At 47.3% G+C, this 27468-nt stretch overlaps 1 protein-coding gene across 14 annotated transcripts in view; it reads left to right on the top strand.

Annotated features, from left to right (window-relative positions):
• The window catches only part of PPIP5K1 (diphosphoinositol pentakisphosphate kinase 1), a 44086-nt gene extending 17195 nt beyond the window's left edge, over positions 1–26891 (top strand). For 5 of the 14 annotated variants that reach the window (XM_085070096.1, XM_085070097.1, XM_085070098.1 and 2 more), the window contains 13 exons: positions 573–796; positions 1692–1819; positions 2305–2419; positions 3804–3911; positions 5178–5294; positions 5568–5732; positions 6814–6904; positions 11914–12036; positions 15904–15966; positions 18416–18595; positions 23828–23965; positions 24371–24484; positions 25107–26891. In XM_085070096.1, coding sequence (XP_084926222.1) covers positions 573–796; positions 1692–1819; positions 2305–2419; positions 3804–3911; positions 5178–5294; positions 5568–5732; positions 6814–6904; positions 11914–12036; positions 15904–15966; positions 18416–18595; positions 23828–23965; positions 24371–24484; positions 25107–25801 — 2261 coding nt within the window. In that variant the 3' untranslated portion in view covers positions 25802–26891. Of the gene's footprint in view, positions 1–572; positions 797–1691; positions 1820–2304; positions 2420–3803; positions 3912–5177; positions 5295–5567; positions 5733–6813; positions 6905–11913; positions 12037–15903; positions 15967–16914; positions 17595–18415; positions 18596–19307; positions 21979–23827; positions 23966–24370; positions 24485–25106 lie in introns of those variants that run through there. The other 9 variants (XM_085070099.1, XM_085070100.1, XM_085070102.1 and 6 more) reach the window with 9 other exon arrangements.
• Positions 26892–27468: the final 577 nt, after the last annotated feature.

Raw genomic sequence — 27468 nt, 5'->3', positions numbered from 1 at the left:
ATGTTTGTCTGTAACAAAGAAATCATAAAGTGTAATTCTGTATGTGCTATTGATGTGGAAGGCTTCTGTTCCACTTTCAACTACTCTTAAAGAGAGCTATAATGTAAAGGAAATTATATGTGCGTCTTAGTTTAGAGTGAATGTAAGCAGCAGTAAATCCTGGAGGGGTATGCCTGTATTTTCTCAGGCATTTTCTGAAGACTCTAAACAGCAAGTTTTTCAGTCACAATTTGCTTGTCTCTAATAACTTGCCTAATAACAGCGCAGAGGTTTTACAAAAGCATCTTGGGGACATGCCATGGCATTTATGGCAGACCTAAGCAAACAGGCAAACAGTTTCACTTTTCTCAAGCATTTCAGAAGTAGCCTGTCGCTGCAGCTCAAATCTCCATGCGACAGGTCCAGTGGCAGTTCCAGATTAGGATTCCAGTGGGCGACACAATAATTAGAGCCCTTTTGTGCTGGTAGAAGTCAGTTGGAGCTGTCACTTGAAATCTCTGCAGCAATGACCAGGGTTCTGTGATTGTGTGGTTCTAGGATGTGAATGTGGTTTGGTGTTCTCTGCTGTTTAGACCTGCAGCTGTACCACAGTGAGACTTTGGAACTGATGCTACAACGCTGGAGTAAGCTGGAGCGAGATTTCCGCATGAAGAATGGGCGTTATGACATCAGCAAGATCCCTGATATCTACGACTGCATCAAATATGATGTACAGCACAACTGTGCACTGAAATTGGAAGGCACAACTGAACTCTTCAAGCTCTCCAAAGCCCTGGCAGATGTGATCATACCCCAGGTATAGCCTGTATGACAGTGCCTGTGGTGCTAATTTCTGACCCTTTCCCTTTGAGCTTTGTCTCGATTGTCTTGCATGTTAACTCCCAAGACAGCGTATCACTGTAGGATGTTTCTCAGATCTATCTTAGGTATGAGGCCAAAACCATTTATGACTTATAATGTGGCAGGGCTGGGCTCTTGGTTGAGGATTGTGACAGGGTCAGAGTAATGAGCAGCTGACACAGCATCTTTTCCATGTTCGTTGTAGTGCATCATAGCACAGCTCTGAGCTGTGTGTGAGCTACAGCAACGTTCCATCCTCTGCACACAGGGTTGTAGAAGTGAAGGGAGATTTCTGTGTTAAAGTTCTGACAAGTTTGTTACTCATGTTAAACTAGGACTTGTTCAGTTTGCAATGTTGAATTGCTTCTGGCAAAGTTTCATTTATATGGGATGGGCTTCTACCAGCAAGGTCCAGCTGCCCCTGTAGAGCAGAAGTGGTCTTCAAAACTTGTTTAGTGTCACTGGTGAGATGCAGTCTGTCAGTTTCCAGTGTAGCACTGCAGTTTTTCTTTGCCAATAGCAGTTGTTGCTTTAATGCTCATGCTAGGTCAGGATATTAGTTTGCATGCCGTGACATTAGAGAGTCACTCGTGGTACTTACACGTCTCAACTGTTGGAAGGATACTGACAATCATGTCCAGACGTTACTTGGTTCTTGGAAGAGTCTCAGTCCTCTGTTGCCCTCTGCAATATGTGGTGGAAAAAAAGTGGAAAGTGTCGAGTGACATCTCTCTTCCTGTCCTTGCTTAACCAGTGGTGCTGCGGACTGGGCTATTGAAGTTAAGTGGCCTTTCATGTGAGGATGTGGCAAAGAACCAGGGCTCAGGGTGTCTGTTGTTTTGTTTCTGCAGGAATATGGGATTAATAAAGAAGAGAAACTGGAGATTGCTATTGGCTTTTGTCTTCCTCTCATTAAAAAGATCCAGCTGGACCTACAGAGAACTCATGAAGGTGAGTCTGTCAACAAACTACATCCCTTGTAAGGCTTGTGCTGCATGCTGCTGGCAGTGGGGAGGGCGGCTATGGAGCAATGGGTGGTTCCCATGCCAGAAGAGTGTACTGTTGTGGAAGGAGGTACTGAGCATACAGTGAAGGACCATCCAGGAGGAAGGCATGTTGGTGCTCTTACAACTAGAAGGCAAATGGAAAAGGCACATTGAGACTGCTGACCAGAAGCATAGGGCCACAGAGGCTTCTACCCATTGTAGATGGATGCTGATGCCCCATCCCTTTCCCTGCACAGGACCAGTGTAGAGTGATGAGCCACCTACTATGTGTCTCCATTAGGATTTCACAAAATTTGTTGTTTCTGTGCCCAGTGCTCTCATTGTTTGTTCAGTCCTTCTGCCTTTGACATTTTCCAGTGTGGGGTTATGTCATTCCATTAAGTGCATGGAAATACTGATGTGTGATAGATGGAAATTCATTGGCAGACTGAGTAACTGTGGGCTGATTTTGGTTTAGGTACTCAAGAGGAGTTCTGTCACCAGGTCGCCATGTTCGAACACGACTGTACTTCACCAGTGAGAGCCATGTGCACTCCCTGCTCAGTATCTTCCGCTACGGGGGGCTACTGGATGTAAGTGTCCCAGCAATGTTCACAGAGTAAGCTTCCCTGCTCTTTTCCTGTAGCCTTTTCCAAGGTGGACAGTGTATGTTTGTAGGTTGCCCCTTGAGCCAGCTCTCCCGGTAACGCTGTGCATAGGTGGCCTCTGGCCAGCTCCATCTCTGCTGTGTTTGCATGCTGCAGCTTCCTGCCATTCTGGCATGCAGGAGCATTATTCTTCCTCAGTGCCTTGCTTGCACAGAGACGTATTTTCTCCAAGATCTGTCCTGCTAGTTTCAGGTGAGCAGACCTGTCTAGAAGAATAGCAGTATGCGGCAGTGGTGGCGAGGGAATTTCTTACTTCCTGCTTCCTTCAACCCTTTATTTCAAGAGCTTGGTCCTGTTATTTATTGTCTTTATATCAGTTCTAAGTCAATAAAATCAGTTTGCTTACAGAGGAAATAACTTGAGGTTGCAAATGCACAGGACATGCTCTCTACCAGAGAGGCAGATAACACATTTTTAGGGGACTAATTCATCCAACTCGCCCTTCATTTGCTCTCTCTTCACCTGCTTCCTGAATGAATTGGCATGCAGACCCTGAGAAAAGCTCTGCTTTAGTCTTCTCAAGAGACTCTCTGATTTATCTTCCCATTTTTAAGCATGGTCTGAAATGCTTTGAGAGTTTGCGCTTGTTTTGCAGGCATGATTTCTGGTGCCTGTGGCAGCTTGGCATATCTGTAGACGGTGACCAGAAAAGTACCTCTGAATCACTCACTGAATAAGATTCTCCCTTATTCCCTGACTCAAGTGCCCAGTGAGGTCATGCTGCCAGCAGTGGGATATTGGGCTGCATCTGGGTTTGTTTGTACTGGAGGGTTCAGTTCATGTCCATCAATGTGGTTATATGCACCACAGCATCATGACTGGCACTTCAGGTGTGGCCATTTCGTGGTAGCTTTGGGAGACAGTGATGGGTGGGCTGCCCTGCTGTGTGGAGCCCAAGGGTCCAGCGTGTCTCTAGATTTTTCATTCAATATCAGGTAAAAGTACTTCACTTGGTCCATTTTTTAGTGCAAGTTCATCCCTTGTGCTCCATTCTTTAGTTTGAGAACGGCTGTGTTTGGGAACCTGGTGTGGGCTCTGCTTGTTTCCAGTCAGCATGGCACTAGGCCTTGCAGCTCAGATCTGCACATGAGTGGTGTGGGCAGCTGTAGCATCCCTCTGTGCAGCTGTTCCTCACTGCAAGCACCCTACCACATTGCAAGGTCATTTTCTCATGCAAGTTAAGCAAGGTGGTTTTGTCCTGACAATGTTACCTTGTGGAGAGAGGAACTCTCTCAAGTCCCATTTCACTGAATGCTGCAAGGTGTCTGCTGTTGCTTATCCCATGCGACTGTTTATGTGTATATATCAGGAAAACAAAGACCAGCAGTGGAAGAGAGCCATGGACTATTTGAGTGCTATCTCAGAGCTGAACTACATGACCCAGATTGTTATCATGCTCTACGAGGACAACAACAAGGTGAGGGATAGAGCTGTAGGATACAATGCTTCCTGCCGTGTTGCAAGGCACAATTCTCAGAGATGAGTTCAGTTGGAAGTTTGTAACCTGAGCTCTCCCTGCTTGCAAACAGACAGATCATTAACACAACTGCTAGATTTGGTTTAAGTGGGAGGCAGTGACCCAGTTAATGCTTGTTACATGTGAGCGGAATGTCACCCTGAGCAGTAATACCAAACTTATGTAATCAATACTGACTATTTTAAAGCATTTCTTAGTGCAAAATTATTTTGCTGTTTTAAATGCTGCAAATGAACAGTAGGAAAAATAATAAAACAAAGTGATATTTGGTTGTGGTTTTGAAATATTTGTAGAAAATAACCAGAAATTCCACGTCCATAAACTATTTTTTATTCTAAAAGTGTGCTGATATATAGTTAGGGAAGTGTATACTGGTATCTTCAGGAAGTAAACAGAATCATTTAATAAACAGCTGGAATGTGGGAGCTGAAGATGGTGACTGTAAGTAGGTTTGGCACTGAACTGCATGTCCTGACACCCAGACCTTGTGACTCAGGTCTGTGCTGCAGGAGGTTGTAGTGGTGAGGGGAGCAGCCCCTTACCCCATACCCTATAGAGTTAGAGCCTTGTATTCACAGAACTGGTGTGAGCTTCTAATTGTAGAAGTGATGCATGTCAAAAAATGTCAGACTAGAGCTCTCACAAGCGGTGTAGTGTCAGTCAGTCAAGATGGTAAAAATTCTGGGTTTATATCATTAGTGCCAGATACTGTAAAAGGTCTGGCTTCCTTAAAAAAAAGCTTAATGAACAGTTATTATTAGAGACAGTTACTTAAATCTTGGAACAGCCTGACTGAAGTTCCAGAAGCAACCCAGTCTCCCAGCATGTGCTGGGTTTACAGCAGGAGTGAGTCAGAAGGGGGTGGGGTTTAGGGGTGTGTGTGTATATATATATATATATATATATATATATATATATATATATATACATACATAGAGCCAGATTCTGTTATACTCTTCTGTGGCTGTTGTCCCAAAATAACAACAGTCAGAATGCCTCAGCTGTGTCTTGATCAGGGCTGTCCTTTTGGATGGGACAAACCTGGAGCCATTTTGTTCATGGTTTCTTGCTGCTTCTGCTTTCCCTCCAAATGATGTGCCTGGGATGCGTGCTGGCCAGCACAGCAGGGTGGGACCTTGGCCTGTAGTGATGGTAAGACAAACTGGGTTTGGTTCTTTACCTATTGCCTGTGACATGTGTTGTCAGGACCCCTCTTCAGAGGAGCGTTTCCATGTGGAGCTGCATTTCAGCCCTGGCGTCAAAGGCTGTGAGGAGGACAGGAATGTACCCACGGGGTTTGGCTTTCGGCCAGCCTCAGCAGAGGTGAGCAGACACCTGGGCAGGAGCTGCGAGTCCCAGGGAACACTCGGGCACTGTCCTGCTCTGCCTGGCCCTGCTGCAGAAGCTTCCTCTTTGGCGGTACCTGCAGGGAGCTGACAGGTTGTGTCCTTGTCCTGTCTGGGTTCGTCAGGGTGGCTGCTGGGACTGTGGGTACCTCCTGAGCATGGCAGAGCAGGAGATCCGAGCCTGGATCTGGTACGGGGCAGTGTGGACAAAGGCCACATTCCTGTAGGCATCAGTGTTTCCTTACGACAGAATGAGGACAAGAAGGCAGACCAAGGCAGCCTAGAGGACCTCTCGAAGGAGAAGGGCAGAGATGAGCCAGACCATGCTCAGCAGAAGTCCCCACAGCTCTCCGAGCCAGTCAGCATCCAGCGAAGGTCACCACTGATCAGGAACCGGAAGACGGGATCCATGGAGGTAATCATGCTGTCAGTGCCCTTCCTTGTTCTTGCAAATGCCTTTTACTTTTTCTTGGTCTCCTGGCATTTCTTTTAACATGCCACAGTCTGAGCTGATTCTGGGAAAAATCAGCAGAAGGTAAAGATAGATGCTGTAGAAGGCAGACATCTGAAACTGTTCCTCTTTGAGAAAGGAAAGGGACACAGGCCAGAGGAAGAGGAGAAAGAGCAAGTAAGGAAATGCTTGAGAAACACAAACATTATTTGGTTCCATGCTCTGTAGAGGCACTGGTGTAGCCAGCTGTGAGATTACATGCAGCCTCACCACCTAGCTATGTTGACATCTTTGCCTTCTGTTAGGCTCCAGCCTTTGCCTTTCACGAAAGCAGCTCTGTGTTTCTCATTTTTTTGTCCCATCTAAGATCTTATACTGACTGGGTGTCCCTGCTCACTGGTGGATTAATCCAGGATGTTTAAACTGTCAGGGTTTAGAACTGTCCCATTCACTGATCTGGTGAAGTAACAAAATTGATTTTACTGTTCTAACCTCTCCCGGTCCAGGCTGTTCTGTGTCACAAGGCCAATGTCACAGTCAGCAGCTGACTGCTACTTTCAGAGTACTCTGGAGTTGCCTTTCCTTTTGGAGGGATTTCACAGGCATTTTTGCCATCAGTTTTCTGAACCAGTGAAAGCAGAGTTAAGATTTGAGGTATTTGTTAGCTGGCTTCCATTGCTGTATGTTACTCATGATGTCACGTTTGCGTGCAGCACTCTGAGGTTCTTTGTGATAGTTAAAGGGGATACGATTTCCTGCTGCTGAAGAAGGAGGTCTATGCCCCAGTGATCTCAGCAAGAATCATGGGAGACAAGATGTTCACTATGTAATTCCCATTGTACTTTTCAAATTTTCAGTGTTCCACAATCCAACAAAATCTTGAAATTAAAATTGAGCATTCTTAGCATATGAATGCCTTTGCACTTCTTGAAAGTGGTGATTTGAAGGAAGAGATGCACCTTTCTTTACCTATTGATGTATAAAGGCTTTTGAGAGCAGTGGGTGACTTGGAGATTGATGCTGATTACATTGTCTGTCTTTGCAGGTGCTGTCTGAATCTTCTTCCAAATCAGGAGGTTATCGCCTCTTCAGCACTTATTCCAGGCAGTCTTCTGAGATGAAGCAAAGTGGCTTAGGTACTGTACCAGACCTGTAACCAGCCTGCTCACTTGTACCTCTGTATTTCCACGAGCATCTGCCTGTGTCTCCACATACACATCTGCCTTGACTTCCTTGTATATCTCTGTGTCTTTTGTGTCTTCTCTGAGTGTTACTGTTGAGACCACTGTAGAGACTGTTTTAGTGCATACCTTTTGTGTACAAACTTCTCCTTCAGCTGCTAGCAACAGAAGACACACTTTTCATCCTTTACAGTACAGAAGCAACAGGGCAAACTGCCTACCTGCAGGCTGGCCTTCTGCTTCTCTGTTGCTCTCATTTGTTACATAATTTCTGAACTTAGTAGGAAGAGATGATTTTCTCGCTAGGTGAGAACTAGCGTGCTTTCTGTTCTGCAAAGCATCCGTTTACATGCAAAGCTGTTCTTCATGTGAGACTGTTCTGTTTATACCTTTGCTTCCTAAAGATCTGTTGTATGGAACAGATGTGTCGCATACAGAACATCTGATAGCTCTCTAATCAAGCTGAATTCCCTGGTCAGCCATTCTTATGGTAGCCAGTGGAAGAGAATATTTCAGGGCACTTGATATTCTCTGTCCTTGGTTGTTCCATTCCCTGTCATCCTAACCTAAACTATGTCTGAATAGTTTAAATTCTTTCTGAAATATTTTTGCTAAAGCAAGATCTATTTTGAAACTTGAAATGCTGTCTTTGCTGTCAGGAGGTTCAGAGATGGCTGTGCAACCTGTGTCTTGCAGACAGGAGGTGATAATCCCCAAGTCATACCCACTTGTTTTTTCTTTAAAACCATCTTAGCATTGTGGCATGGCTGCAGAGTTGCAGCAGTTCTGACTCGTCATTTTGTTATATGGACAACCTGCAGCCAAGAGACTTCTGAAAAGCCTAAGCATTTCTTTACCACTTTCGAATGAGCTACTTCTTTGCAATCTAATTCTTACCAAGGAAAGGGAATTTTCTTCTGAGTGGTTAGGATGTGTCCCTGGAGTCTGCCAGCTATGCTTCCAACCAGCTGGAAAAATCGAAATAGGAATGGCTGATGCATATTTTCATAAAGAGACAGTAATGTTTGCCATGATGATTTTTGAATGTGTTATTTCATTTATCTCTGCCTTTCCCAGTGCCACTGCGAGATTCAGTGAGCTGTGACAAACTGCCTTGCTTAGGCTTGAAGAAACCTGTGGGTATTTTGTGAGTCCATATGGATGAATATGGGAGTTTCTGAGGTGGCACACAGTCAAGGAGGTGCAACTTCTTGGAAAATTACTGAATACGTCTACTGGTACTGCAACTAGGTTTTACTGTCTGGATGTGTGACTACCAGAAGGCCTGTGCTCTGGAAAGCACGTATTACAGCCCTTGGACTACAGCCTTTTCCAGATTTTTGAGGAATGTCTGTTTTGGTAATAGAGAAGATCACTGCTTTTCTGCACCTTTGTACAGTACTACTTTTCCTTGCTAACAAAATTTGAAATATGATCCTGGCAGTTTTAATTTCAGAATCTTGCTGGGAAGCCTGTGCTGGTTACTCTCCTGACTGTGAAGCTCTGCAGAGACAAAACCTTGAGTTGGAACTGACAGATCTAATCTGTGACAGACCTCCAGCTGGATACTCAGCCCAGCCATCATTCTCCTGTGTAGAGTGTTGCAGGCACAGAAGGATTGAGCAGGAGAGACCTGTTGTACCACACCAGCTTGCATAACACATGTTGATTAGAATATATCTGTTTCTGTGAGGTTTTTTTTTAACCTAAGGCCTCCTATGAAGAATGATGCCTCTTTACCTGTACAAGCCAAGCTCTTCAAGGAATCTTCCTGATTCCTTTCATGTTTGTTTTTTAGAAATCTAATTTCTTCCCCTTTTAGGATTTGAAATGTGTTCTCTCTGTAAGACATAGTACAGAACTCACGGAAGCTTGAACTTTGGCTTTAATACTTGTCTTAGCAGCTGTGTTATTAGGGGGTTCATTCAGGCACTACCTGCTTCTTTCTGAGTTTTCTGAAGCTGAGCATACCTCCTGTTGCCTGACCTTGTCACTGTCTGGCTGTCATTATCTGTGGAAAATGGAATGTCCGTCCAAGTGTAATCTCATATGTCTAGGCATGCAGGAATGGGGAACAAGAGAGAGCTCCTGCAGCAGCCCTGCCCTGCTGACATACCTTCCAGAATGATGCCTCTACTGTCATTTAAAAAATGAAATTCCTCTTTTGAAAGTAGGTGGCTACAGCTTGCTTTGTCTGTGCTTTGGAGTGTGACACATTTTTTCTGGGCAACACCAAGTGCATTGCTGTGGATTGTTTGCCATAATGTGTGTGCTTCTAGTTTGAAAAGCTTAGAGAAGTTTCAGTACCTTTCTTTGCATACAAGAACCCGTCAAAATGGGGAAAAATCACTGCTGGCTGTGTGAGCAGTAGAGGTAGTGCACTGTTGGTGGCACGAAGCCTGGTGCTGAGATTCCCAGAGGGAAATCAAGGATGACTGTTTTTAAACATCTGACACATTGAATGAACATCTGAAGATTAAATGCACAGAAAATATCCAGCACATACATTAATTTCTAGCAAGTGTTGCTACATTTAAATCCAAATGGGGGGTGTATGTATGGTTACTTTGGGTAAAGTGGTCTCCTGGAGTTCACTGTAGACAATTGCTGTTGTCCATAGAGTCATCTTTGTAAATTCTCTTCTGGTTTAGGGGCACTGGCAAAATGCTTCTGTCTGCAGCAGGACAGCAGAAAGGCTGGGGTATCCTCAGCTTAATGATTAATGGCACAAGGCTTCTCAAGATAAAAAGTCCTAAAAATCTGATGTTCCATTTTTATCTGCCAGTAAATGAATCTGTTTGGTGGTTTTTGTTGTTTGTTTTAAACCATGGACAAGCAATTAGGAGAGTCATCCTGTCTGCTGCTTGACAAAATTTCATTTGCATTCTGACAGATTCCAGTTCATGCTGAGTCAGCATTCACCGTCAATTTAGGGCATTAGGAGGAAATTTTCTAAGGCTTGTGTACCAGTGACCCTGCAAGGAAGAGGTTTTTTATGTCCAAGGGCATGTATGTGCTAGTCTGTGCTGTGGAAAGCAAACAGTAAGTGTCACGGTGGGGGATGCGCTGCAGTTCAGCGCTGTGAGAACCCTTTTGGTCACCCCAGGTGTCCTCAGCTCAGACTGAGTTTGTACATGAACAGCTCAATACTCAGGATCTCTGTGTTGGGTTAAGGATCTTTGAAGAAACAGAGCTGGGGTCCCAAAGAGCAATGGATGTGAGCAATGTGTCCACACACCAGGGAAGGCTGACGGCATGCTTGACTGCATCAGCTGAAGTACAGCTGTTAGGCTGCAGGGTTTGGCACTTTCCGTCTGTTCACCTCTTGTAGAAGCTCTGCTGTCCTGCCCTGGACTCCCTGGGGTGTGGAGGGTGTATGTGTCAGGATTGTGAGCCAACTGAGGGGCAGTGGAAATGTATGGGGCTGGAACACATGACATTGGAAGAGAAACTGAGAGCAGGGCTTGTTCAAATTAGAGCTTGTGCGGACAGGAGACCTTAATGTTCTTTCACCACCTAAATGGGAGGTTGCAGAGGGGATGGAGATGGACTATCCCCAGAGCCCTGTGCTGATTGGTTGAGAACCAAGGAACACAAGGTGCAGCACAAGAAATTCCAATTAGCTAGGAGGAGCAAATTTTTCACCCACCATGAATGTGCCAGATATTAGAGCAGGTGTCCAGAGAGGTTGTGAAGTTTCCTTTCTTGGAGGTATTGACAACTTGACTGGACAAACCCTAGCAAGCTGATCCGAGCTGATCCTGCTGGGGCGTTGGGAAAGAAGTTTCAGGCTCCTTCCAACCTGTATCATGCTATGATGCAGTATTTTAGAATAAAGGGCTGCTTCCAATGTAGGCAGGATTTCTTTCAAAGCTGTAACAGTTGTAACAGTTGCACTGTTCCAGATAAATACTGTTAGGTAAGGTTGCAGGATTTTTGCCTTTGCAGATAAGATGGAACCAGATCAACCTGCTCATTTCTGGAAGTCTTTTGTATGTAGGAGTAATGTTGGTTTGTGCAGTCGGTATTCTCAGTATAGAGTGCAGCAGCAAGACAGGGAACAGCAACAGAGAATTTACGGCCAATCAGTGGCTGTGTCTGGCCTATAATAAGGTTTTGTCTCGACTCACAATTGCTTTCCTCAGTCGGTTGAAAGAATCCTCTTTCAAATGTCTGGTGTTGCCTAAATATCACACAAGTCAAGTCAGTCTTCAGAGCACTGTGCCTTGGAGAAGCAAAGCCAAAGCCACAGGACTGAGGTTGCCCTCCATCTTGCATGCCAGGCTCCTTGGCACTGGGTGGGCAAAGTTCCATGCTGTGTGCACATTTGGTGCTTTGCAAGGCTCGTTCATGGACCAATTGCTCCTATGCTGGAGCAGTGAGACATGGCCGAGTAAAGTCTGCCTGTGAAGTACCTCCTGTTGTACTGTTGAAGTACGAGCTTGTGAATGCAAGCCCTCTGGTCACAGTGGTTTCCCTGCTTGTTTGACAGAAGATGAATCCACACTGCCTGATCCACAGATCAGACAGTTCTTTCCTCTCCTCAGTGTCTTACAGGAAAAGGAGCTTTCCGCAGAGAAAGGGCAGAAGAGCAGAGCAATGAAACTCTGTGACATGAACATCAGTGGTTTGGCATCCTGACTGTTCTGACATCAGTGTGTAGCTTTGCTGACTGAAAGGGGTGAAAGTGTTTCTCCTAGGTCAAGGCAAGAAAGCCAAATGGAAGTAAACCCCTAGACAGAGTTAGGAACTTTCCTGGTGCTGAGGTTTGGGCTACCTGCTGTGCATTTGGCACTGTGGAATTTAGATGGGAGCACATGGTCTCCCTGTGCTTCCAGGCATCATGTTTTTTCCTGAGATTGTTTGCGAAGTGGCCAGTTCATTTTTCATCCTTTGACTAACCCTGCTTTTCTGTAGTTGCATGCAGTGGATATGTGATACTAACACCTTCCCTGCCTTTCCAGGGTCACAGTGCACCGGGCTGTTTAGCACCACTGTGCTGGGAGGCTCCTCCAGTGCCCCCAACCTTCAGGACTACGCACGCAGCCATGGCAAAAAGTTTGCCAGCAGCCTGACATACAAAGACGGTATGTGTGTTCCCTGGCAGCAGGGTGGTACTTTGTGGACACTGGTATCCCAAGATGTGTGCCTGCAGCACAGACTTGGACTGCTGAAAACAGTGACAGTTGAATGTGTATATTTACCACATCTGCAATGATAAATTTCACCATATCCCAAGAAATCATGATCCTTGCTAGGACAGAAAGGAGCTGACATTGTGAGAGGAGTTTTAGGCTGATGTGTGGTATTGCTGGGGTCTGATTTTGGTCTGATGTTTTAATACTGCTTCCTGTTGTGAAGGGGGATTTATTGGTCCAGATATTAAATAGGTTTGTCCTAGTATGGAAATCCAGCAGATCACATCATCTTGCTTACGCTGGTGATGTTGCTGATGCTAAATGAAGTATTACTGTCTTTTTGGGACAGTAATCCTTGCCCCATGGAAGATGGAGCCATCCCAAAGGCAGAATGATATGCTTGGGCATGGATAAAATGGGCACTAGAGTGAGGCTGAGAATGCAGCAGAGTCTGTGGTAGCTCTCAGGAAGCAAAGGCAAAATGCCTGAAAGGCTTGAGGTAAATGAGTTGCTTGGATGAAATTCTGCAGAAAGACTGGAAACTGGTTTCTTTGAACCAGAAACTGGCTTCTGTGCAGTTGTGCGATTGTGCAGAAACTGCCAGGAGGGTCAGCAAGACAATCTGGTGAAGACACTGGGGCCATGTATACAAATGTGGATGCAGGTGCTGCATCTGCATCCCGAGCTGCCAGCAGCACTTGGTGCCATGTGCAGGGAGCAGCAGAGAGTTGTTATTTGCAAGGAAGTTGCACAGGGACAGACTGAGCTGTCCTGGAGCAGTTGGAGGGTGTAATGCACAAGCGCAAGTGTCCATTGTGGTCCTGATAGGAAAGACACTCACTTGGACTCTTAAGTGCTGATTCACATGCCATTTGTTGGGGCACTGAGTTGAGAAGCTCCATGGACAGGATCTGCACAGCATACTCTGATGAGGTTGGAAATCCACCTAATGTTGTACCACTCAGGTTTTCCAGCATTTAAATGGATAAATGTAAGATTGTCTGTCTTGGATGTCTTACCTTTTTCTTTTTGACATTGTAATCAATACAGAATCTGAGTGCCTCTCTTACTAGGATCATAAGGAACACTAACACTGGCTGGATTTCAAGGTGGGAAGAGGATTAAGGCAGTAATTTGGGGAAGACAGGAGGCTGGTTCATTTGGATTTTTGTCCAGTTTTGAGGCAAGGAAAATGGCCTAGCAAATCAGGATGGAAAGATGTCCAGTTCTCTGCCCTGTTGGAACCCTGTAAATGCCATTATGTACACTGGCTTCCTGTGCTGCTTGTCTTCTGTAAGAGAAAACTGAGCTGGTTCTCACCTCCTCAGGGCACTCCCTGGTGCCCAGTGGGCTGTGAATGACAGTGACAGGGAAGGTGAGATGGCAGTGTTCTCAGCCTCGCTGTATCAGTCTGAGCTGCCCCAGGCAGCAAGTACTGTCTACTCTCAGGTTGCATAATAAGCTCATGGTGTTTGGCACAAGACCAGGGTGTGAGTCACAGTGGAGCTGCTGAAAAGGCCAGCGAAGGCCCTGCCTGCTGTTTTTTCCTGACTCTGCAAGGAGTGGGAGCCCAAGGCAGCACTGATTCTCAGGGAAAAGCATCAGAGACTGTTCTGTGCCCAGCTGGGCATGGAACAGACCTGCTCAGTCCTGGTGCTGGGCTGCCTTTCTCTGTAGGCTGTGTAGCAGGATATGCTTGCAGCTGGATACAGGCATTTGAGGTCATGTGGACTCCTGCTGCATAAGCCTAAATTTAGTGACATCTCAGTGTGCCGAGATGCAGTTGTACCCTCGAGTATCTAAAATGCAGACTTAGTTGCTAACATGTGTCTAACACAGCCCAGAATTGTAAATCTTGATGCTATACCTCTGTTTTCATGTTCCTTGGCATGCCTGGCCACCCTCTGCTATCAACGCCTTGCTGCAGTAAGGGTAGCTGGGGGGAAGGAGAGGAGTTGGGGGCTTGGGAAAATAAGCAGGAGGCAGAAGGGCATTTAGCTTCTGGGGAAGGTAGTTTGGAATGTGAAATGAGTCCTTGATCTGCATGTTCCTGCTTAAAAGAGCACCAATGAAATGGTGAACAATGGAATTTAAACCAGACATCACTAGAGGTGGTTGCAGTCAGTGACAACACTGCAGCTACAGCACACTCTTGGAAGACATTTGTTTCAAGACCCTTTCCACATTCATTGGGCTAATAATGTTGAAAAGCAGCACATCTTTGCATGAACTCTTTGATAGTTATTCATGGTTATGATGCTTCAAGGTGCAGTGTGTGGCATGTAGCACTTCACCAATGGTAACTTGCCTTGTTCCAGGGAAGTTTCAAGGGCCCTTATTTCTGAAGTCTTTTTTTGCTTGGAGCTGGAGGGGGGCTAAGGAACACTTCAGCAGAAAGTTGTCTCAACCTCAAGCTTAGGGAAGGTCCGTGGATGGCTGTGATTTCAAGTTGGCTTGCCTGAAGCCGGGGATCCAGTAAACTGGGTCAGTGCCATTTCAGTTGATGTGCTCTCAGGGCACAAGGAGGCGTGGGTGCGATGGAGATGGTCATCAGCTGACTGCAGCTCCAGGGTTTAGACACTTCTAGGGGATTGCATGTGTAGGCAAGATTGTTGTGCTGTTTGTTGGGTTTAAACAAAGAAAAACAGTTTTTAGGGCTGGTATACTTAGTGGAGGAAATTTCAGCAAGGGTTGGTTTAGATACATTACTTGGCCAAGGCACTGGATGTAGCTATAGGAACACAGTGGGAGTGTGGACCATGCATTGGTGCACTGATGAGTGGGATAGGCATACAGACCCTATGGGGTAGGCAGAATGGATGCATGAAACATGAAAGAGAAATAAAAGGATTTTCTACTATTTCCTGAAAGTTCCCAAATAGCAGCGAAAGGTGTGATTGGCTGGGGTCTCACAACAAATCCCACATATAAATGGTCTGATCCAGGCCATTCTTTTTCATGATAGCTGAAGAATTTCCAGTGTGGGAAAAAAATAAAGTTTCCAGCCTTTTTTGGGGGTGGGTGTGTGTGGGTGTGGGTGTGTGTATGGAGCCTAATCCCTGTCCTTTAAAGCCTATCTGTTTGCACCCTAATAGATGCACAGTGTCTGTCCTTGCACTGTCTTTCTGATGTTTGATTTGTATAGGAGAGCTTGGCCTAGCCTGGGGTATGGCCAGGAGAAGCCTGAGGACCAGTCTGACAGGTGTATCCCAAAGCTTCCCCAAAGCTTCCCCAAAGCTTGAAATGCTTTGAGCAAAGAACTGTGGAGGCATGTCTTCATGGGTCTTTTGCTTCTTCCCTACTCAGGTGATTTACCTTGAAATTCATAAATAGGTCTGTATAGGTTGCATTAAGAGGTTGTTTTGAGCTGTGTCTGTGCTGAAACTCTTTAGTCCCTCTGCAGAACAGCATTTGTTTTTCTTGGGCAGAGGTGAATCCTGAGAACAATCCTCCTGTGGTGCTGCTGCTTGCTGGGCCATGTGGTCTGGTGGCTGTGAGCATTGCCTGGCTGCATTCTGCACTGGTCTGAGCCTGGCATGGTGGGAAGGTGTGAGTTGCTGAGTGAGAGTGATTGAGAGTGTGGCTGAATCTGTGTAGCATCAGGGGAGACCCTGGCAGGGCAGTGCAAGGGCTGGGGAGATGCAGAGTGGTTCAGTCAGACCCACAGGCAGAGTGTTGGGTGCTAACCCAGTGCCAGTGGGAGCAGCTGTTGTTGGGGGTCAGGAAGGTGACCTGAAATGGTAATCAAGCATACGAAGGTCGGGGGATCCTTTGAAGCAGGCTGTTAACTGAGATGATCTGTTTTTATTTCCTCAGAGCTCTTGTCTATGCCAGCCGTAAAACGATTTTCTGTGTCGTTTGCAAAGCATCCGACTAATGGTATGTTTGCTTCCTTGATTTGATGTTCCCTCACACTTCTAAGCTCATGCTCACGTTCAGTTTTCTCTGCACATGCCTCCTGAGAGGAGAGTTTTCTCCTCTCAGCCTTCTTGTGGTTTTTTTTGTGTTTGTGTATCTGGTGTCCAAACATGCTTCACCTTCCTCCATTGTCTCCTTGTGACTAATGTGCTCACTCATCCCCTGTTACTACTTAGTGGTGCATCTGCTCTCCCCTGAGGTGTTTTTGTCCCAGGTGAAAAGACAAAGCCATGGCTGTGTGACTGCACTGCTAAAGCAGTCTTTAATTCCACCGTGACATTAAGGCCTTCTGTCACGATCCCTTTCAGGAGGGTGGGGATCAAGGGGAGAACACCACTGGGTTGGGGGCTAATACCCACTCCATATCATGAAGCATCAGCAGCTTAGGTCCTCAGTTTCTACACTGCAGATTTTTAGAACAAGAATAGCCCTAGGACAGCTGTGTGTCACCTGGAAGGGCCTAGTGTATGGTGGGAGAGAAGGTGGTGCACATAGTGTTTCATGTCAGGAGTACTGTAGCCTCATGGCCTCCTGTTGTCAAATCTGTCTGTTAGGCTGGTCCTGTGGTTCTTCCAAATGTGGTGATGTTGGTACAGGTAGGCTCACCTTTTCTGCAGATGTTATCCTGTGAATGGTGTCTCTCCAAAGCTCTCACTCGTCTGCTGTTGGTGGACAGTGCTGGCTTGGGGGAAGGGGATGGGCATCGTGCTACCTGGGGTGGCATCATCAGCTTCACTCCATCCTGCCTGTAGCTCTAGAAAGACTTGGTGACAGCTGCCTCAAAGAGCTTCTGCTAATTCACTGTCTGCTCTGTGTTGCTACTAACCTGACAACCAAAGTGTGAGTCTGTGAGGTTATAGGCCACTACTCTGTTGTAGCAGATGCCTTGAACCAGTGTTTACTCTCCAGCTCTTGCACAGATACTTTTAAAAAGGTTTCACAGCACCCCTCCATCTGCATGGCTCCTGCTGCTGAAACAAGTTGGAACAAAGGAGATCACTGAACACGACCAAGTACTTCTGCCTTGTGTGATCAAGGCAGCTTGCGAATATGAAGACATCCTGCTTGGTGTAGTCTGGAAGATGAATGAAATTCAGAAGACTGTTCTGAAAATCAAAGTTTTGGGAAGGATGAAATGGGAAAGGGAAGCTCACTGTGGCTTTACTGTTTCAAATAACTGAAGGGAACTTATTCTCTATTTGCTTGGTTTTGCTTTTCCCAGAGTGGCCAACTGCTTGGCTTGTCTGTATGTCTGGGCAGCATCTGAGCTCTTGTGGTGTACGTCAGCAGGGTGTGTTGTTCTATCTTGTCTACAAAGGTGATACCAAGTTCCAGCATTTCCTAAGACACACTGTAAAGCAGTTGCCCCTGCTCCAAATACGATAGGGTGAAACTGGACATCATGTTACTCTCAAAAACTTAATTAATATTTCTAATGGCAAAGTGCTTCTTAATCAAGAAAACAAAGACCAGGGGTCCAGCAGGTGAGAGCTCAAAGTCAGGGATATTTGGTCTAGGCTTGGCACTGTTTTGAGCAGGACAGGTGTTTACCCCATGAGCCCCTCACAAAAACTGAATGCTAAAACTGTTCCCAGCTCTGAGTCTGGATTTTGTTTCTGGAGAGCTGTCTCTGTGTGTGAAATGGAATGGGTGAACCAGGATAGTGGTCAAGCACAGCATCAGGCCAGATGGTTTGTGCCCTGGTCACGGCAATCTTGGGCGCGTGACACAAGTCCTGAGGCTGTGTACGGGGAGAAGACGTGCCTACATATTGGTGTCTTGTCTGCCATGCAAGGATAACACAGAAGGTTGTGCAGGACTCTTCTCAGAGAGATGGAAACTCAGTGCTTCTGTGCTCCCTCTGTTCTTTTGCACTCTCAGCACTCAGCTCTCAGCCAGACCCTGCTGTCCCCCAAGTCCCTTGCACAGCCTCTGCTCATTTGATGCTGCGCCATTTGCTCTCTCCATGTGCTGCACTTGGATGCAGGACTCGAACACTCTGTTGGCAGTCTGAATTTCTTGTCTCAGCTGCGAGAGGACAAGTCTGGCCCTGAGCCTGATCTTCTTATTTAGCCAAACCTGAACTGCATTGGACTTGGAACGTGTCCTAAAATTTGTTCACTTGTCAGACTTTCACTTACCAAGATGAGCCCTTGCTGCTCAGGCTGTGGCTGGGTGAAGCCTGGGCTGGGTAGAAGTCTGGTCTGCCCTGGTGTCACTGGGGGGATGTAACTCTTAAGTGCATTCCTCACCTGCTCACTGTGGGAGGGATTGGGCTTAATGTGTGGTTTGGGTCCGTCTCACCCAGCAGCCCTGGTGCTGGCAGCTCAATTGCCACATCTCCACAGTTTCTCTGTCCCCAGCTATACCTGCCCCTCTTCTCTCACTGTCTATGGCCCCTTTCCTCCAGATGTGTTGGAGCACCAGCACGTTGCCCAGTTGCTACGCCGTTTTTCCTCTGACTGTGCCACGAGCCGGACCATCTCCCTGGATGCCACCCTAGCCCATCACCTGCAGCAGTGCTCCTACCACCTGCGCCTCTTCAGGAGCTGGCTGATCTCAGGGCAGGATGACTTGGAGTGTCTTTACGGTACTGCACGCTGCAGCTGCCTCTGTCCCGTGCTCTTGTAGCTGAGCAGGGACCACTGTCTGCTTGAGAGTGCAAAGTATGCTTTGCTTCTAAAAAAGGAAGGTGTTTCCCTCACCAAATCCCCAAGGTCTCTGCGCTGCTGCTGCAGCAAGCTGTGTGGGCTGTTGTACCAGCAGTTTTGGAGCCTTAGGCAGGAGCCTTTCCACACAGAGCCTGCACTGCCTGTGTGGCTGTAACTGCTCTTTCCATCTTTGGCAATTGTTTGTTGCCTCCTTCCTTTAACCAGGGTAAGCCCTTAAGCTCCCTTCAGGATAGGTGCTGAGTTCCTATCAATGGGATGCCCTGCTGCCAGGATGCCCCGTGCAGGTCTTGGTGGGCTGCCACAGGGTGTGCCCTTAGTAATGGAGGAACCAAATGAGTGGTGAGAGTATGGGAAGAAGAGGTTAAGGAGGTACTGCAGCTGGTCACAAGCTGAGTGAACTTGCTGGGGAAATTTCGGGGAAGTGAGCGTTTGTGGGTGCATTGTTTCTAGAGAGACTGAGTTAAGACAGGGTAGAACTGAGCTTCTATGTGGCTGCACTGCATGGCATCTGTCCTTCCTGATGGGGCCTCTCAGCGTGTCCTGTCTCTGGTGGGAAGAGGTAGGCGACCTCAGCATTGAAGCCAGATGTTATAAATTAAAGCTTGCTGCTGTTTCTCTGCTGTTTTTCAGCCTCTGTCACAGACGGGAAGTCTTGTGCATGGAAGCCTTGCTGCTTCTCACACAGGTGGAAAGATTGCTGCTCCCTTGAACAAGGCAGCAAGCTGGGGCTGGCTGCTGAGGTTTACCTGCACCATAGAAGCTGCTCGGAGCATGTGGCTTGCTGAGCTGTGTGGTGTGATGCATGGACCCCTTTTCCCATTCAGATCCACAGGTGGAAGTGGCACAGACAGTACAGCCTTTCATGTAGTGAGGCAGCAGGACTGAGCATTTTCAGAGCCTGGAAGATGACAGTTTTTCTTGCATGGTCTGTTTTTCCTTGGTATGACCCTTTCTGTCTGGACAGTAGTTGCTTTTCACATGTAATTAGGACAATCCTTGGTCTCCTGGCAACAAATGCTAAAGAGGAGCAGAATTGCTCAAGGGAAGAGATGCTGGATCACAGCAGACTGCTCCAGAGTCAGGGCTGAGCTTTCCCTGCAGCAAGTCTTGGCCATGTGCATGAGCTCAGGTGGGGAGAGGAAATGAGCTCAGTGCTTTGGACAGCTGCAGAGTGCTGGGACGTGCAGCCTGCCACAACACAGCCAAACACAGGAGTTAGGTACTCCTTACGTACCCCAGCGCAGCAGTCCTCCTGGGTGGAAATCAAATCTCCACCATCGAGTTCATGCTGTTTTCTCAGTCCATCAGCAAGCCCACAGTTCATTGACATGTTTGGAATTCCTGCTGAGGCACTTCTCAGAGCAGACGTAGTTGACAGCCCAGGTTTCTTCCTCTTGAAAACTGCATTCTTTTGTCCTCTCTTTCTTGGCTTTCCACTGTACTTCTATCCACACAAAGGAAACATGAATTAGAAGATAGAATCAGTGAGTCAAAAGTACGCAGTTGGCATCTGTATTTGGAAAGGTCAACAGTGGAGCTCTGAAGAAATGTCTAGGAAATGTCTGTGTGGTCATAGCTGGGAAAAAGAATAGTGTGAATTAAGTTCATGTTTGTAACGAATCACACTGGTACTAAAACCAAAGGTCAACTGTGGAGAAACAGAAACCAGCTCTGTCATGATGAGCAGGAAAATAGCAGGTGATGTCCAGTGTAAATAAATTTAAATGACAAAGGGAAACAGCCCCAAACTCTTATAAATAAAATAGTGGGCTCTGGTCTGACCATCGCCACTTGGGACAATGTGGAAAAGGTAGCAATTTGCAAAATTAGAAATCTGGAAAGGATGTTTGTAATAGTGGTCCAGGTGGCCTGAGGGGAGTGGTTAGGATCCACAGTTTCGTGTAGTTCCAGGAGTGAGGAAGTTTCTAATGGAGTGAGTTGAGACACTTTGGACAGAAGTGGTTTTTTTCCCAAGCTTCGTACCATGGTACCTGGGGATGTTGGGAGCTTAACTGAGTTCAAGGGAAAACAAGAATATGGAAGAGACACACGATGTCCAGAGCAATTCTGAGCTGTGGGTCACTGGTGTTTGGGGCATGTGACTAGACAGTCACATGTGCTGTCTAGACTCGTAACCCTTCATATGCAAAATATGTGTGGCATGTTGGAGTTCTTCCAAAAAATGGGTGGACTGATCATACACGTCAGAGAGGAGCCTAGTGAGTGCTTTTGTTTGTCCTGAGACTGGACAAGTGCTTCTTCCCTCCAGAAGAGCTGGCATACAGACCTTTGGCACAGGGACCTTCCTCTGTGGGTCAGTACAAACAATGTCCTCTGTTGGACGTTGGTACAAAATGGATGGAATTCTGTAAAATTTCTCTTGCCATTGTCCGCATCACAAACTCTTGCCCTGCAGGCCCCAGGAAAGAGTTTGGGGAGGCATCAGCAGTAGCTGTGTGGTCAACAGAGGGTGACTGTCAGTCTCACACGGTTCCTGTGGTTTGCTCTCACGTTTTCTTTTTAATGGCCCCTTCCCAAAGGCATTGGTTCTTTGCTAATTGTGTGTGGTGCAGCAGTGGTTGGAGCGTTCACTGGAGACATGTCAGGATTGCGGTCCATACTGGTAGCTGCTGCCTTGGCTGTGCCATGCTGGCATGAAGCCACTGTTGGCCTCTCTCCAGTAGCTCAGCAGGTCTAGGGAGATGTGCGAAGAAGTGGAGTCCCATACACAAATGAGGGGGATTACTTGAACACATTACTCCTCCACCTCGAATGACGAAACTTTGGCCATTTTTCTATGCTTGCTCACGAGTGGTGCAGTACCACAGCGCTGAGCAGAGCTGTGCGAGAAGGCATCTGGCACTTTGGGGATACAGGTGTATCATTTCACATCAGCTGTGTGTCAGTGTCTAATGTTTTTCTTAATGCTGGACCTTTGAGTTCCTCATCTTCTTCGAGGGGAGCCCAAGCAGTCAGGTCCCCATTGGCATCCCCATTGTATCTTGTAACAATGTTGCTTTGCCCTGTTATTTAAACTTCCTTTTTTCTTTGGAGACCCCAATACCTGAGCCAACTTTGGCCCCTCTCAAACCAGATTCTGTTGTGAAATGACATTAGCCTCATAGTCGGCTGCTCCTCAATCATCTCCAATGATTGTTTTAAGTTTTGCCCTTACCCTTTTCCTTTAGCTCTGTCTCCCAGAAGGCCTATGAGAAAATAAAGAACATACATTCTTCTTTACTCAGCACTTCCACTCCCAGGACTTCTCAGCAATGGACAGAAGAATGTGGTTTTCTTACTGTGTGTCCTAGGTTGCAATATAGATGTAGTTAAGTATTCTATTACCACCAGCTGTGGGCCGTTAGCTGCTATCACCTGCTAATGACCCACTCCGGATGACAGGCAATGGGCCATCCGTTAGCTGTTACCAGCTGCTAACGACCCACCCCGCATGACAGGCAATGGGCCATCAGGGACCCACCGTGTGACTCATGGACTTATCTCATCCCATTGTGGGATGCTCTGCCCAGGAGGGAGGAACCAGGTGTTCCTACCTGGATATAACCTGGCCCTGGAACTGCCTGAGCTAGCCCTGTCTACTGGGTTCCCAGAGGACCAGAGCTACCACTGGATCTTCAGCTGGAGACTAGACCTTCAGAGGATCACCGCTTCAACTGGACTACTTCAGTTGGACTGCTACTACCACCCTAACAGGGTGTTAGGTTGTATCTGACTTTGTCAGTGCTTTTCCTTGTATTATTTCACTTATTTTTAATTTCAATCTTGACTTGTGATCTCCCACTGGTTTGTTTTCAAACCAAGACACTGTGTCTCAAATTTCTTCATCCTAGCCAAGGATTTGCTACCTTTCTTGTCTTGAACTATGTTTGTAGGCCCTTTGTGGCATAAGTAACCTCGTGAGCTCTCTTGAGGATTCTTTGTCTCCAGCAACTGTTATTTATTGCAGTGAACGCCTTCACTGGCTCATGCTCCTTGCCTCTTGCAGAACTGGGTTAGGTGAGGGTATTGGAGCAGAGCCTGTCCAGGAAGTCACTGGAATAATTGCATTTTGCAAACAGATGCCCCAGGGCTTCTACTGAGGTGTTACCAAGCTGCAGCTGTGAGTTTTATCCTGTCAGTGTGCTGGGCAGACATTTTGACACAGATTGTATCAAGAGCTCTCTTACCTTTTGCATTTCAAAGTGTTTTTTCTTCTCTGTAGAAACAAACCCATTTTCTTCCCAGAGTCTTTTTGAGGTCCTTGGAGGGGACTGGGGAGTCACAGAATGGGAAGCCCAAACTTGAGGAGTTGAGAGGCCATTAAACTCGAGGTACAGAGCAGGAGGCAGCTTCATTCCATATACCCAGGGACTCATCTGTTTCTTCCTTGCTCCTCTGACAGTTTGGGTTGGCTTGGTTCCACAAGGCATTTCCAGGAAGCTGGGATGAAGAAGATACTTTGCCATGATACTCCGCTGGCTTGAGCAGCAAAAGATTTATTCTGAATGGTTGTGATTCAGCTTAGCTCTGAGCAAGTGTCTATTAAATGCTGAGATGCCTATTTCTGCTCGCTCTGGGTTTGCTGGCAGTGAAGTCTAGTTAAGGGGACAAATAATTCAAATCATTACAGAGCCCTTCCTTTGGACACAGCCTGTCAGGGTGCACAGGGGGCTGCTGTGACAGGGAGGTTCTGTGGCTCCTTGTGGCTGCCGCAGTGTGAGTTCCCTGCTGTGGGATGAGGAGGCTGTGTGAGGTGGGGGGTCACCAGCCACTGCTTTAATGGAAATTCTGTTGGCACCACTTCGATTCTGTTCAGCTTCCATAAGTGGGGACACCATGTCAAGCTCTGTGCCAAGTTCTCGGTCACAGCTGTGTATTTTAGCAGAAGTGTCTTAGGCTCAGCACCAAAATGGCAGCTGCCAGATACGTTTCCTCCTCTCCCCTCCATGTGTGCCCAGGTGCTTGCTTTCAGATCTGTTATTGCATGGGATTGCTTCGTGGTGACTTCCTTGGGCTAGAAGAGATGACCTGAGGCCTGAGTGTGCCTGTTGTTTGATTCCCAGAGTGCCCAGCTCCTTCAGCCTTGAGTGCTCCTGCATGGATTTACCTGCCTTTTCCTCTGTTCATTTTCTGATTGGGTCTCTTTTCAGGTTTTGAAGGCTGTTCCATGGTTCCCACCATTTATCCCCTGGAGACCCTGCACAACTCCCTCTCTTTGCGCCAGGTCAACGAGTTCCTGACAGCTGTGTGCAAGAGTTGCAGCGAATCACATGTCCAGTCCACTGCAGGTACTGGTCAGGTGGGCTTGTCTCTGGCAAGGCGAGAAGAACTCCCTGGTCTTTTACATTCTTGGGACAGATCAGCCTGACAGGACTGGAGAACAGGTGCAGTCCCTGGAGCCTGTCCCAGAGTGTTCTAGCTCAGGAATGAGCCATGGGACCCAGCTCAGAGCCATCCTAGGGCACTTACGTAAGTAATCAGTCAGGTCTGTCTGTAGCTGATGAGTATATGAATACAAACTCCAGCTTCAGAAATCTTAGCCTCAGATTCCCAGGAGTTGATGGGCAGGCATGGCTCTGAATTGGCACTGGTCTTTAGCTCTTCCTGCAGCACTCACTCATGACTGCTAGGCTATGAGCAATTCCTTTGTGTCTGTTGGAATATTACTGATCTGTGTATTTTTTTTCTTGAAGCTTTGTTTGATTCAATGATTGGCAGCCAGATAGCAGGAGACCCCTTCATGTCCCAGCGAATCTTGACATCATCCTCCTTGCCATTGCGCCAGCGCTCGGATAAGCCTCCTTGGTGTGAGTGTGCTCCCTTCTTGGTCAGGGGCAAATGTGGTGGGGAGGGAGGGAAGTTTGTGAAGGCAGCAAGGTCAGGAAACCAATCTGGCTGAAAACAGTTGTTTAATCCTGTTCCTTTTTTGGATTGAATACAATCTAGATCTGTTCTCTAGTTTTGTTCATTGTGCAATATAAGGCAAGAATAAGCATTAGTAGAGAATCAATATTTCTTTCTCTAGTGTTTACTCTCTTTCAACACTCAGGGATTGTGTGTGTCAGGAACCAGGAGGAGCAAACTGAAGATGGGATTGCTCCATAATAGTAAGGGAATGAAAGAAGTTGGTTTTCATTTTGAAGCCAAACATCACACTTCACACTTTGCTCTGTGACAGCAGAATCCACTTTTGGCTGTATGGTGACACAGCACTGGATTACAGGATTAAATTGTGCTTTGTGTGCTTGGGTTTTCATTAACTGAAAACTGCCAGAACTGCCAGAAACACCAAAGACCTGCTGTGAGCCCCTGACAGGTCACATGGCATATATAAAGCCCTCGCTTCTTGGTTGTAGAACTGTGGGAATGTGACAGTTCAGGTGGGGAAATACCAGCTACATGTTTTAAGATTTTTCTTCCTCTTTGCAGACAGCAGTGGCCCCTCCAGTACTGTCTCCAGTGCAGGCCCGTCCTCCCCAACTTCTGTGGACAACTGTGCTCGTTTCAGCTTCACTGAGAAATTTTCCATCAGCCCTCCAAAAAGTGAGGAACAACTGACTAGCCGGTCCCCTGAGCAAGAAGAGAGTCAGCCTCCCAGCAGAGGGCTTGATGTGGAGGGGATTATGTCTGGGCTGTCGGTAGCAGAGCCAAGTGCCCCAGAGACTCTGATCTGGAATAAGGGCCCAGAGCCTGGCAGGTTCTTGGAGCTGTGCAAGAAGGAGCTGGCAGGGGAGGACACTAATCCAGAAGAGAAGAGCATGGGGGAGCTGGATGATGAAAAATTATCTGGGGAAATGTTAGAGCCAAGTAACACAGGAAACCCAAAATATGGTGAAGGGTTTGACCTGAGGCTCGCTGGGGAGAGAGCGAAGCCAGGTGAGGCGTCCATCAGGGGAATGACTGGCCTGGATCTGTCTGGGCTGTCCGAGGAGATCCTGGTGCCCTGTGAAGAGGAGCTGCTGGGAGAGGTGTTAGACCCAGAGCATACAGGCAAGGAGCTGCTAGAGGACAGTGCTCTGTCAGACCAGCTTCTCTCTGGTCACCTGTGCCAGGTGCAGCCACTGCCTCCTGAGAAAAATATGGAGGAACTGCAGCTGCTGTGTCAGAAGGATCAACAGTATTAGTGGCTCACTGGACAGCGCACTGCAAGCACTTCTAGCCTGAAGGCAGCCCAGCTTCCTGCATGGCATCTTATGCAGCTGGCAGTACATAGCAAAGAAGAAGCCATGTCCCAGGGCCACAGGACTCTGTGGTGTGGAGGGGTCTGCTTTGCTCCTTCACAAGCCAGCTCTTTGCCATTCAGCAAGAATGTTTGCCTCATTAAATGAACAACAATGCAGTTTTGGTACTGGCATGGCACCTCCATGGAGCAGGGACATGGTGCTGCACTGATGTCCCAAGGGCTTTGTGCTCACGGGGACAGCAGCATTAGAGGACTGGTACAGCCAAGGCTTTTACCATGGTAAGTCCAAAGGGAACAGATGCTCCCTTGAGACTTTTTGGCCCACAGCCTTCAGAGAAGGCCATTCTCGGCCCAAATTAATCGGATCCGTCACAACCACCAAGCTCCTGATCCTTCCTTCTTCCTCTCTCAGTTCCCACTGTTGACCACCAAAATGAGGTCCATGGCAGGAAGACTAGCAGAAGCAGAAAGCATTCTGAATGAGTGTGGAAAAGAAGGGTAGTGAGGGCATCAGGTTTGACTGCCACTTGCAAGGAAACATCTCTTTGGCATGGCCTTGGATGTTTCCCTGCTGGGCTGGGACAGGCAGGAGTCTAGGGATCCTGCCTGAGAGAGGCTGTGCAGGGAGGACGCACACGGGTTTTTTTTTTTTCCTCGTCCCCAAGGGTCAGGCAGGGTACAGCTCAGAAGTCTTGGTGACAGGGATTAAAAGAAACTGGTATTTTAACAATTCAGGACTTTTAGAAACCAATAAGGAGAAATCTTTATTATATATAAAATGAAAAGTATTTAATGCATATTTATGTAAATGCCTTGTGAGCACAAGCCTGAGGGCAAGATTGATACGGGTGTCCCTGCCGCATCCTGAGTGCCGGCCAGGGCTGTGCTTCCCACTCCTCCTGTATTTATGGACAAGTCTGCGTGTCCGTCTGTAGCTAGGATTCTGTGTTTTTGTGAAGCTGTGCCCAAAGATCTTGACGCTGTGTTGTGATGATGTGTGTTCACAGTAAATCTATGCTGTGGGTCCCGTGTCTCTGTCTCTGATGTTGAATTGGCAGCAGTGTGTGTGTGTGTGTGCCAGAGCTTGCAGGTGCGTGGCACCTGTTGTTTTGGAAGAGCAGCTGTGGCTGCAGTCACACCTGGACTAAGTGCACAGGCTCAAGGCCAGGTACCTCTTTTTCCTACATGGAGGAACTGGTCATACTGGGGGAGAGCTCCTGGCTTCCCAGGTCCCATGGTGGTTTGTGGTGGAATGAAGACACTGGGATGGTGTGTTCAGCTCCTTTCACTTGGTCTACAGCTTCCCGTCACTTCAAGCCCATTCTGGGTGTTGTGTCCTCTTCCTCATGCCCAATAATCCCGAGCTGCCAGTTTGGGCATGTACTTGCACTGGGAATGGAGTAGTTGTGCAGCTACCCAGAGTGCAGCACTGGGTGGGGGGCATCCCAACCCCCCCTCCCATCAGGTTGTGCCTGCTCTGCCCTCTGCTCTCCCTGCACTACAGGTCTGCACAAACCTTGCCTGCTCTCCCTGCACTACAGGTCTGCACAGGGACCTTGGCCATGGGGCTGCAGCCAGCTCTGGCCCCAGCGCTGGCTGAGGGACCAC

Source organism: Lichenostomus cassidix, chromosome 10 (genome assembly GCF_008360975.1).
Source record: "Lichenostomus cassidix isolate B80296 chromosome 10, HeHo_3.0, whole genome shotgun sequence".
Lineage (NCBI taxonomy): Eukaryota > Metazoa > Chordata > Aves > Passeriformes > Meliphagidae > Lichenostomus > Lichenostomus cassidix.
The sequence above is the reverse complement of the archived record's forward strand: the minus strand, read 5'-3'. Positions and strand labels throughout refer to the sequence as shown.